At 44.2% G+C, this 12,596-nt stretch overlaps 2 protein-coding genes across 2 annotated transcripts; one reads left to right on the forward strand and one right to left on the reverse strand.

Annotated features, from left to right (window-relative positions):
• Positions 1-3,774: 3,774 nt before the first annotated feature.
• Positions 3,775-4,899, reverse strand: LOC105915206. Its single transcript, XM_012849184.1, has 3 exons — positions 4,771-4,899; positions 4,009-4,314; positions 3,775-3,927 (listed from the first exon to the last, which is right to left on the reverse strand). The coding sequence occupies exons 1-3, from the start codon at positions 4,897-4,899 to the stop codon at positions 3,775-3,777; spliced, it is 588 nt and encodes a 195-aa protein (XP_012704638.1).
• A 434-nt stretch (positions 4,900-5,333) lies between these two features.
• Positions 5,334-12,055, forward strand: LOC101756632. Its single transcript, XM_022829815.1, has 9 exons — positions 5,334-5,421; positions 6,451-6,556; positions 6,948-7,058; positions 7,475-7,484; positions 7,562-7,654; positions 8,287-8,418; positions 8,979-9,320; positions 9,652-9,843; positions 10,102-12,055. The coding sequence occupies exons 1-9, from the start codon at positions 5,334-5,336 to the stop codon at positions 10,120-10,122; spliced, it is 1,095 nt and encodes a 364-aa protein (XP_022685550.1). The 3' UTR covers positions 10,123-12,055.
• Positions 12,056-12,596: the final 541 nt, after the last annotated feature.

A 12,596-nucleotide genomic window follows, 5' to 3' on the forward strand; every position in this document is an offset into this window, starting at 1 on the left:
AAGCTAGAATCAGAGGGTCTGATGAGGAGTACTGAATAACTGGGTGTATAATACCTTCCACAATTAATCAATATAGTGGACGTGCACATGAGCACGCACGTGGTAAAAAGAGATTGTTGAAACTGAAAAAGAGATTGTTGAAACTGAAATAACGTATAACTAACAATTCAAAGATTGAAATATTAGTTAAAAATTAAACAAACTATGTTCATCGGTGGACACTCACACAAGAATTTTAGATATGTGAAACTGGAACATTGAAAAAAAAAACACTTGGACATTCCTAGTGACACCTCCCGCACTCCTCGCATTCGAAACCCTCGCTGATTCTTTCGCCATTAGCTTTGTTCTTCCTTGTATTGCCGCACATCGCGAAGAGCTTCCTCACATTCCTCTACAAGAACGTGAAGTCATCCTTGTGACACCGATAATCGACTTCAACCTTCCGATCCAGAGCTTGCAATCTATGCTGGATGCCATCAATGGTGTCGAAGAGGTAGTGGATGTTGTTCTTGCAAGTGGTACAACATGTACGATCATGCTCCTCCGGTTCTGGCCCGTCGTCTTCTAGGACTTTCTCTTTGCCCTTGTCTTGACGGCATTCATCTTCCTCCTTTCTTTTCTTCTGAAAAACAACCCAGTCCCAGAACGTGTTGGAATCCTCTTCTTCATAATATTCTTCTTCATCGTTGTCCTCCCATTCGCTATCACCTCCATAGTCAGCCGGCGGGTACTTGGGCGTCCTCTTCACATAGCCCTTGCGCTTGATCCCGCGGACCGTTGTTGAACGCCTTATTGGTGCGACGATGCCCATTCTGCTATGCATCGTCGGTGCCTTGTCATCACTTGAGAAGATGATGAACTTGCAACGCGTGAGCTTTCCAGATGGCACCTTGCCTCCAACTTTGACGCAACCACTGCGAGGGGCCCTTGGCGGAGATTTGGGATGATGATCGCACCTCTCCACCTCCACACTGTAACAACCTAGACTAATTAAACCGTGATTAACCCTAAGTAAGGTCATTAGAGCATAAGAGAACAATTAGCAGCTGAGTATACAAGTAAAAAGACACCTTTGTCCTCAAGAGCTTAATAGAGTGTTTAAGCCTCAATTCAAATTTTTGTATGAGAACTTAAAAATTTGCCCAACTAAGAGTTGTAGAACTCACTAATCCTAACAACTTTTATAATTAGCATTTTGTCTGAATCTGAGCAGAAGACCTTCAAAAACTCGAAATTCAAATCTGTGCTAAATTAAGAAAAACAGATAAAGTCCCAACTTTGGAGCTCTTTATCTTAAATTTTCTAATGTAAACTTGACTCAAGCCTTATATGAAAGTTTTAATGCTACAAGCCCTTAACAACTTTGATTATTGGAGTTAGACCAAAATCTGCACAAAAGGTTTTCAAAAATGAAGTCAAACACAGCTAAAATGGTCAACCCTAGCACAAATTTGAAGCATTTTATCTTCAAATCTACTACGATTTTGAACTCGCACAAAATACAAGAATTGAACTTGGATCTTAGGTCTGCAACTTTTGTAAAGGGAGTTAATGTCGCGCAGTTCAAAAATCTGAAGTAAATCGCGCTCGAAGACCGTCCCATCTCCCGATCCCGTGAATCCCTCTGAGGCAGAGCACGCTCAGCTCACACGCGCTCGCGCTCCACCCGTCGCTCGCCGCGTGGCTCCCGCTCACCGGTGCAGCACCGTCGCCCGGTCTCCGGTCGCGACAGGACGACACCTCGAGCGCCCGACGCCTAGTCGTGCACCGCGCTCGCTTGCAGCCCTCTGCTCCGCCTCGCCTCGCCCGAGGGCGCGTCCTGCCCGCTGCTCTGCTCTATGCTCGTGCCCCCGCGACGCCGCCGCCTCCGCCAACCGATGCCCGGCTGTGACAACTCCCCCCCATCGCTAGTGTCGCGTCCCGGCAAAGCCGTTATTGCCACGCACGCCGGCTCTCGCCCAATCCCGCGCTCCTCGCCTACAGCGCCCCTGCCTGCGCCAATGGCTCCACCACCATTAATGGTTACAGTAGCACGTGCAGCTCCCCTCCGGTCCCATCCGCTGGCCCTGGAGCTTCGCCTCGCCTATAAATGGCTCGCCAGCCCCGCACGCGCTCTCCTTCCCCTCTCGCAAGCTCGCCGCGCCCTTGCTCTGTCTCGCTCGCGCGCTACCGAGCAACCTCTCCGCGGAGCTCCCACCTCCGCAGTGCCTCGCCGTCGCCACCAATCGCTTCGCCATCACCTCGTGAAGCTCTTGCGCCCGCTCGTTGCCCGCGAGGAGCCCCGCCGTCGCCGGAACGCAGGAAGGACCGCCGCGGGCGCCGCAAGATCCGCCCCGCATCATGCCGCCTCCAACGAACCTCCTCCGTGCCCCCAACTGCCACCAATCGACTCCCGGTGAGCTCCCGCACCTCCCCCGCAACTTCTTGCTCAGGATTGGTCGGCGCATCGCCGGATTTCGGTCGGACCGCCGCCATGCGCGCCGCTAGGGACACCCTTGTGTCTTTTACCTTTTTCCAAGGGCCTTAGCACAAGAATCAAGGACCCTTGCGCGGTTAAACCAAAGACGTGAGGGCTAGATCGCAAGTTTGTGTCGGTTTTGCTTTGTTTTCGGCAGAAAATATAGTGAACTTTGAAAATGCACCATAAATTGTAGAAAAATCAGAAAAATATCAAATCAATTTTTCTAGACTCAGTATGAAGTATGGTTTCTGATAAAAATAATTTTGGCACATGTCACTGTTAGAATTAATGTTATATAATTTAATCCTTGTTTAAGCTATTTAAATCATAGTAAATCACAGAAAAATGTTAAAAGGATGAATCCAACTCTCAAGTGCTTGTCTCAGAGAATATAAGCTTGGAAAAATGATTTGGAACCTAATTCAGATGTTTAAGTCTTTGTTTTAGTTTTATAATTGCAATCTAAGGTTTAAATTATCTTTTTGCATAATACTTAATCCAGAGAAGAGAAAAATGTAAACCTAGTTGGAATAATTCAGTCTTAAGGTATAGTTCACATGAAAAAAAATATGAAAATACTGTCTGAGGGTTAATAAGACCCACTTTCCTTTTTAGAGAAGAATAAACAAGAGGAATATATGGAAAATATATGTCCTGCACTAAAAATTTTGAAAAATTCACCAAAGGCTCTAATTCACCCCTGGAACTCACTGTTAAAATGTCAACCCCAGATTCATTATCAGTTTCTATTTTAAAAAAGAATTAAGTACATGCTACCTTAGGGTAATAAAGTATTTTTAATGATTTTTGTGGACCTCCAATGGATCTCAATTTTGTGCAGTAGCTTAGTAATGACAAAGCCAAGTTTCTGTTAAATTTGTAGCTTCATAGCTTGCTGTTTGGTTAATGAAATAAAATTTGGAATATGAACCTAATTAAATGGATGAGAGAAAATTAAGTAATGATAAGGGTAATGATGGTAATTTCAGAAGAGATACGAAAAAATATTCAGAAACAGAATAACTTTCCCAATGAACCTTGAGCAATCCTAGAATAACCCCACCCTTCTTTATGAAGTCTAAGTTGTAAAACCATGTGTACACAAATATGTTATCATTAGTATATTCAGAATTAGTCATTTTATCAACTAGGTTGGTCATGGCTGTAATCAAAGGACTTTTGGATTTCTTGGAAGGACTTGTGGCAGTGGACCTTGTGTTTGTGCTACTTCCTCTCTTCCTGCTGTTATTGCTCACTAGGCTGTCCTCAAAGTCATGGTACAACCCATCTAGACCATATGCATCTTCTTCTTATACATCTTCACCATCTTGTTCTTCTTCCCCATCAAATCCAACCAGATAAGAGGTAAATCCGTCCACTACGACATCATAAAATATTTCCTCTAGCTGATCAATATACTCTGGAGCACCATACTGTAATTTCTTACATTCACTAAATCTTTCCTGCAAATAGATTTTGAGTTTACACAAGAATGCAAATAAAGGGACTACTAACTGCATGCAAATGTACTGAATGCCCCTCACCTTTGTGTTGTCTTTCCACCACCATTCTAGGGCAGATACAGTACCATCTGCCTTCCTTCCAAATCCACTCTGCTTTTGAAGTTCTTTCCAGAATCCATACATAATTTTCAGTTGATTAATTCTATTTCTAAGCTGCATCTTGTCATGTTTCAAACCAGTGACCATGGAGTATTTGTCAACAATTATCTTGTAACCTCTTCCAGACATGGTGCCTTTGTGGCAGTTGCCTGCTCTAATTTGCTCAACCCATAAATCACACAACAGATGGGTATTTGGTTCTGTCCATTGTGCTTTGTCAGTTTTTATCTAGTGCATAACAGAAACATAGAAACCCATCACACACTGAACCATTTCATATTGGAAGCATGACAAACTAAATCAAACCTTTTCAAGCATGACAAACTGAACCTATTTATATTGGACCAACAAACTGAACCAACCCGTTTCAAGCATGACATTTCAAGCACGACAAATCATAATTGTAACCATCAAATTCTAACCAATTCCTAGTTGTAACCATCACAAACTAAGCAGGCACGGGGACAACCATGAAGAAGAAGATGAGTTCAAGAAAAAACCTTAGAGCCTGGGAATACAACTTCCACATTATGTGCACCACCGTTTCTTCATCAGCATCAACCCAATCCTCTCCACCAAAAGGCGCTCCATCATTTGCAATGAATGTTCCTCCATGGGTACCGGCACCTCTTCCGCAGCCACAGGGACGTCCTACGCTGCCGGCAGCACCCTCGGGCAACGAACCAACAAAGAGAGACCTTGTTGCATGCCCTTTGCTGCCACCTCCCCGGTTGCCGTCGGCGCCTCTGCTGCCGCCGCCGACTCTTCCGCCACCACTTCCTCTGCCGCCGCCGCCTCCTCCTCTTCCTCCATTGCGAGGTGCGCGTAAGCAAAGGGTACGGCTGCTGTGGCCCCGGGGTGCTCCTTCTCCCCAAAGCATCTTGGAGTATGAGTTGAGGTCGGGGAATTCTTTGGCCTGAGAGTTGAGATCTAGGGACTGCAAACCGTGATGAGGAGCTCCAGAAAATTCCGCCTGCGAGAAGAAGTCGATCCCGCCGACGAGGAGAGGTGGATCCACCTGGGAGAATAGGTCTTGCAACCCATCGTCACCGTGGCCGTCCATGAGCCCCGGTTGAGGGTTCAGGGCAACGCGGCGCACTCTGGGCGGCGTGGATGCCATGGATCTGGGGTGGCGTGGGGAGGAAACAAAGAAGGGCGGGAGTGGAGGAGATGCGGATGGGGATGGCGGCGGGAGGGGAGAAAGGGGGGAGGGGAAGGCAACGGGAGCGAAGGAACGGCTGGCGAGGATGGCGGGAGGGGAGGACCTGCGGGCGGTGATGGCGGTCGGGAAGGATGGCCGGCGGGAGGAGCTTGCGGCGGGACAGATGCGATGGGGCAATGCGGGAGGAAGATGGGGGCAGTAGAGGAGAGAGAGGGGCAACCGGGGAATAGACCACTTTTAACAAGTTTAACACCCCTTTTAACACATCTGTTTGGATAGGAATGTAATAAAAAAAGTGTTAAAAGTCCCTAAGTGGCTCCACTTGGGTCACGTACATTTACCTACACGGCTACACATACTCCATGTAGGAGTATACGTTTTTACACGCATTGCCACATTATTATATGCACCAACACGGCCGATACCGATGCGTGCAACGGGTATGATGGCTTGGGAGGCGCATGTGTGATGCAGGGCAGCCTGTCTCCTCCGGTTCTGACTCGCGTCAACGAATACCAACCGAGAGCCAATCACAACACACAAACCCGCCTCCCGCGGATCGGATCGCCGCAGAGAACGCGATCTGAGTCGTCCGCACCCACCCATCCAACGGGCCGAAAACGCAAAGGAGTGCACGCACGAGCCAAACCCCCTGCTGCTCTCTCCCAATCCACCGCCTCCCAGCCTCTCCCTCCCTCGATCGATCCCCTTTCTTCCTCCATCGCGCGTGCCGCCCCAGCCTCGCCCAGTATAGCTGCTGTTTAGATGACATTATTTAGGACTGAGTCGGTGTATGTGCGTGCTCTCATATCAAATATTATTCGTGTAGATTTCAATCCAAATAGTATAGCTGCTGTAGAGTTGATTAGGTTTTGATACTTTACTTTGGACCTGCTGTCATAGCTTCTTGTGTAGCATCAGATTATTCCTCGATTTGGGTTGAAATAACTTTTTGGGTGTCCATTTGTGTGAGCTAGATGTAGAACCAGAGAGGTCAATACCTAGGTTTGTTCTAAACATTGGACTTATGTGCACAATTAGCTAGCTTGAGGTGGTCAGAATATCGAATCCATTTCATTCTCATTTGCAGATTTGAGATTTATATGAACCTGGCATCATGTTTGCAACCAATTTATGTTGATTCCTTTTTATTCGAATTGGGAAAGTGTAGTTATTCTAACAGATATTTGCTGGATCTGTAGGCCGAGTGCGGCTAGTCCACGTCGTGCAGGAACTCGTCTCCGAGTCCCAACGTGGCGACCATGCCGCCGCCGCCGTTCTGGAGCTTGTCGACGTCAGCATCCAAAGGTACCTCCTTTTCCCTGTAACATAGATGGTGATGTTAGGGGGTGTTTGGATGCGGGTACTAAACTTTAGGAGGGGTCACATCGGATGTTCGGATGCTAATTAGTATCCAAACATCCGACGTGACGGGTACTAAAATTTATGGGGGTGTATCCAAACACCCCCTTAGTTTCAGTGTTGTAGTGTCGTGCCGTGAAAACTGTGATGTGTGCTGGACCCTTGTTTTGGTGTTGGTGTCTAGCTGACGTGTATGCTTGTACGACGAGAGTTAAAAACATACTCACATGATATCATGGTGCATTTTACTATCAACTTATGTTGATGCCTTTTTTATTCCAATTGGGAAAGTGTAGCAGGCTGTTCACTATTTTTAATTCTAAAACATACTTGCCAGATCTGTAGGCCGGGTGGGGCGTGTCGACGTCGTGCAGGGGCTCGCCCCCGATACCCACCGCTGCGACCTCGAAGCCGCCATTCAGGGGCTTGTTGACATCGGAACCCCAAGGTACCTCCTTTTTCTGTTACATAGATAGATGGTGATGTTAATTATTTTCAATGTTGTATTGTCGTGCCCTGGGGACAATGAGCTGTGCTGGAACCTTGTTCTGGTGTTGGTGTCTAGCTCATTTGTCAAATAGCTTTTTTCACATTCTATGCTTGTATGATTAGAGTCAAAAACATACTGCCATGATGGCATGATGCATTTAACTCTCTAGTGTATAACTATGTAAGCTTGAAGCCAATGGGAATTCTATAATTTGAGTCCATTATGCTTGAAAAGTTCACTTTAGGGTTTGATCATGAAATTTCAGAATTGCAGCACTATTTTCATCTAGCTTGTAACTGAAATGTGCCAATTATTCTTGTATGTGAAATGTTGAGAACTTTAATTGTCCAATTTTGGAAGCTTTTCATGTTCAGAACCAGCTACGTTTGTATATTAAGAAAACTTGATAACTTCAATTGTTAAATCTGTCTTCTTAATTCCAAGTATCTCGCTTTATGCAGGCTGTGACACGGGAAGAGCCATTGGAGTTGTACAAAGACATGGTTCTTGGCCGTAATTTCGAGGGCATGAGTGTGCAAATGTACTACCGTTTAGTAAATGCTTAGGTTTGTTCTAAACATTGACGTGATGTGCAAAATTAGCTAGCTCGAGCTGGTCAGGATATTGAATCCAGCGTGCTATTGCTACCCATTTTGTTTTCTTTGCAGTTTTGAGATTAGTTTTGTTCAAATATTACTTGTTTAATATGAATCTAGCGATTCCAGATTTGAGATCAATTTCTGCTGATGGCTATTGGGGAAGCGTAGGCGTCCATTTTGCATTTAACTATCTACTGTAGTATAACTATGTAAATTGACGATATGCCGTGAAGCCTTAGATAACTTCAGGCCAATGGGACTTAAAAATCTGAGCTTTGTTGTTCACCATATATTATTTTAGTCTATATCTGAATTTTTACTAGGCCATGCAAATTTGCTTCAGAAAAGAACAATGCTATGGAAGACTTGGTTCTATTTGTCCAAATCTATATTGTCAGTTCGGAAAATTATTATATTGTTCAAATGTTCTATTTTATCTGACATACAAGTAGTAGTGAAGCCTGCTTTTGTACTCTAGCTTTGTCGACCTGGGCGTCATGGATCCCGACCACGATGACACCCCGAGCAAGGCACCTCACCTGCTCTCAACCACCACTCCATGATGGTGTTTTTCCCCTCTGCACTAGCTAGTTTGGACCAGCTCTGTTTTGTTTTCTAATCTGCTTGGTGTTGCTTGGCAGGGAAATTGGAGGGAGCTGTTTGAGCACCTGACCAACGTGATCCTGCTGAACCTCAGCATCCATGTATGGTACAAAGAGGTATGATACGAAGGCGACTTACACAACACGTTCCTTAATTCTGCTATACAGAGAGAGCACAACCTTGTGTTGGATTTGAGTCCACTCCAAAGCAAGCAATGGTGGATGATTTGCTTTGGTGTTGGTATCTAGCTCACATGTGAAATAGCTTTTTTCCGCATTCTATTCTTGTATGATGAGAGTTTAAAACGTGATGGCATGATCCACTTTTGCATTTAACTATCTAGTGTATAACTATGTAAGTTGACTATGCCATCAAAATTTGAATAACTTGTGGCCAGTGGGAGTTAAAAACCAACCTTTCTTGTTATCCTTTGTAGCCTATGTTGAAATTTTACTATGCCATGAAAATTTGCTTCAGAAAAGAAACTTGCTTCTTCTTGTCTGAATATGCATTCTCAGTCCTGTCAAAATATAGTAGCGTTCAAATGTTCTATTTCATTTGACATACAAGTGGTAGTCGTTGTGAAGCCTGTATTTTGTACTACTGGGCAGTTATTCTTCCTTGTATTGTCTTCTTACAAGCTAAATTGACAGTTTCTTATACTGTTCTTGTGCAGACCAATGGCTTTCGGCGTTTTGGTCGGGCGTGGCCCAATTTCAATCTCCGCCACTCACGCTGCCCCGCCGTGCTATCGGCGCCTCTCCCTCACCACCCCGCCAGCCCCCACGCCTCGCCGGCGTGTTGGTCGCAGCGCTCCTCATCGGCCTGGCATGGTCCTCACCAGCCTGCCGCGCTCCCCACCAGACCAGGTTCAGTCAGATGCCGGCATGATCCGCCACCGCCGCCCGCTCGCGCGTTGGCCTCGGCCTGGATGCCGCTGCTGCCCCACTCGCCGAGCTCTGACCACCCGCCCCTGCAGCAGTTGCCTCCCGAAGCTAAGCCGGCCTGCAGGAGCAAGGTTAGGCCTCCTCTCTTCAGTTTTTTTCCTGTGTATAGGCCTTGTTTAGTTGGCCAATTTGGGAGGTGCCAAATTACTGTTACAGCACTGTAGCACACTGTAGCGTTTCGTTTGTATTTGTGAATTATTGTCCAAATATTAACTAATTAGGCTCAAAAGATTCGTCTCGTAAAGTACAACAAAACTGTACAATTACTTTTTAATTTCATCTACATTTAGTACTCCATACATGTACCGCAAGTTTGATGTGATGGGGAATCTTCTTTTTGCATAGTGTCAAAGTTGGAAGTTGGGAGTAACTAAACATGGCCTATATGTTGTTCGTTTCCAGTTGTGGATGGATGATAGCAGTTGCCTCCCGAAGCTAAGCCGCTCTGGACGTCGCCTGCACTGGCCCACCGCTATGGTAGGTCGCCCTGCACGCCGGCATGCCGAAGCCGCAGACGAAATCGACGCAGCCTACTGGCCTACAAGACAACTTCCTGGTTCATGGACATCAGACACGCGAAATTGCTCCCGTCAGGTTCCAAAGTCCTTTGTTCTCCGCATCTTTATGTCTTTTCTGTTCGAAAAAAGCTTCAGATTCTTCTTTACAGAAGTTAAGAATTTTGATCACTACCATATGCATCATTAGCACTTCATGCAGAAAAACATTAAGTGGTACCACATAACATTTTGATTCAGGCTGTTCACTTCTATAGGAGCATATAACTTAATCATATTCAAGTATCTGACTTCTGAATGAGATTATTCAGTGTTTTCATAGTTCAATGCTCTGCAGCTGGTGAGGTGTCAAGGTTGATAAGGATGCACGCCGGGTGAATTCCACGGCCGCTGGCAGCACGTGGACCTCATCATCTCTACTGGTAATCAACAATGTGCTTGACAAAATGTCCCAGTGGCTGCATTCAGTTTTTCTCTGCAACATACCAAAAAATCTTTTACTCTTTGGATTTGATATGTTCGTTGTTCTCACCGCTCATGGATCTCAGCGAAGCACATTTCACTGACAATTGAGAGAAATATGCTCTATTGCAGTTATACTGGCCTTTCTATAACATGATTCTCTTGTACTAACTACAAAGTGTAGGTGCCTTGCTAATTTTGTCTGTTGCAGCTAGCGTGTAAACATTGGATGGGGGTGTTGATGAGGGTACTTTGGATATTCAGAGGGCAATGTAACAAAATTGCAATCTTTGTACTTCTATACTTGGTACCACCTCTGAACTTTGTTCAAGTATTTCATTCCGGATACAGATAACGAACCAAACCGACTCAGTATATGGTATATTGCTAGGAGAAGAATCCTTATGATAGTAATACACCATAACCTGCTGGTAGAAGTTTACCCAACCCAATCTTAATTTGATTGTGTTGACAATTTACATTTATAATTGGTGACATCATTTTTCTTATGCTTATCTTTACTATTGATTCAAATTGGGTAGCACAAAAAATGCTCTGTATGGAGCTTCAGCACCCTCTTCTGATATATATAACATTGCCAAATTTGCCAATTTTTATTTGATGGAGATCTGTGTTCCCCATCTTATATATATTTCTTAATTATGGGAGCCCATCTTATAGTATTTAGTAGTTTCAAACTGCTTCTTACCTCTAGAACGAAGCGCAGGGTATCTAAAAGTGTTTGCACTGATGGACAAATTGCATAATCATGGTAAATTATACTGGTTGTTTGTCACTCATTATCTCATTTACTAATGTATGCTGGTATTATTCAGATCCTTTCCTGCAAATACGAAAGTTAAGAGTGCAAATACAAAAGTTAAGAGGATATATAGCGCTTTGTCCACGCACAAATTTTATTTTGTTGAAACAGGAGATTTGATGTTATGGGTCCATTTTTACTTCACCATTTTATTTTGTGTTCAGGTGACACTTTCTATTCACGTGACTTTGGTTGTTCTGATAACCAGGGTTTCAAGCTTAGATATCAGGTCTTATGTATTTTATTGACACATGTTTTAGCCGTAGCAAGCTTCAGATCAGAGATAGTTGTGCCCAATATCTACTTATTTCCAGCAAGTTTTCTGTATTTAAAGCTCATGTTTTTTTTTTGTCTCAATACTCTACCAACTGGTTGAGGCAGAAAAGCTAAACCCAACAATATTTTTGAAGGCCTGCGAGGTGTGAACTTTTTGATGTCAAACCTGGAGCGGCTGTGCATGTCGGGGATGATCAGAGAAATGATGTATGTGGAGCTAAAGATGCAGGCTGCGATGCACGGCTTTGGAGCTGATGCTCATTTATTCAAGTAGACATTTCTATTTATCTACATCCCAACATTAAAAATTTTATTCTATTGGGAAAAAAAATCTAGGAGCACCTTTTCTTATAAGTCTCGTGTTTAGTATCAAAATAAATGAGAACTTTGCAAGGGTGCAGACTTTCAGTTAAGCCTAGGCTCCAGTACATCATCGCCAAGAATCATGTGCAATGGAGATTCTTAATGTCATGGAGTAGGAAACAATTCATTGTTCGTACAAAGTTGGAGTAAGCTAATTTCTTTTTCACTTTCTGGAGGCAATGTGTATACAAATATAGATTATTTGACGGATGGGCTCGGGTACGGAATAGATTATTCCGTACCCAGGGTATTGTATAGTATAATCCTATATATATATATTCAGTATAGTTGTAATGGCACCTTTATAGTATAGTTTGAGGACATGGTTCAATTATCTCCGAGGCTGCTATTGTATCCGTGAAATATACAAATATATATTCCTTATTTTTTTTATCTTGATATATTCCTTATTTTACTTGTTGGTTTATTTGTGTGGCATTTTTTCTTTAAGGTTTGCCTCTCCCATTTGCGCAGCCAGTACAAGGTCTCACCATGTTGAAGACCGCTTCCAATGCTGTCATTTCCAATATCATTCCTAAAATCTAAAGAAAAAACGTGCCCTCGTTAGTCTCTCGGAACGGACAAAAATGTGAGTTGACAGGGCATTTTTCTTTTTTTTCCATGGCAACTTAGGTTTTTCCTTTTTTTTCTGGCTTTTTTGCGCACCGTTGGATGCTCATCGTACGTGGAGGAGCAGCGTCGCGCGTGCGCGGGCATGTTCGCGCGTTAGCACATGCCATATTATTTATTTCTTGTACTAGGATCGTGCCCGTGCGTTGCTACGGGCAATTCATATTCAATGATCAATGCAGTGTAATCATTGACTCACTCTAAGATCTTAGACAGTTTGTTCACATAAACAGTCAGTACGAGGACCTCGTGGTGTATTTCAGAATTTTGACACCAAT

This window comes from Setaria italica, chromosome IX (genome assembly GCF_000263155.2).
Source record: "Setaria italica strain Yugu1 chromosome IX, Setaria_italica_v2.0, whole genome shotgun sequence".
NCBI classification, from domain to species: Eukaryota; Viridiplantae; Streptophyta; class Magnoliopsida; order Poales; family Poaceae; genus Setaria; species Setaria italica.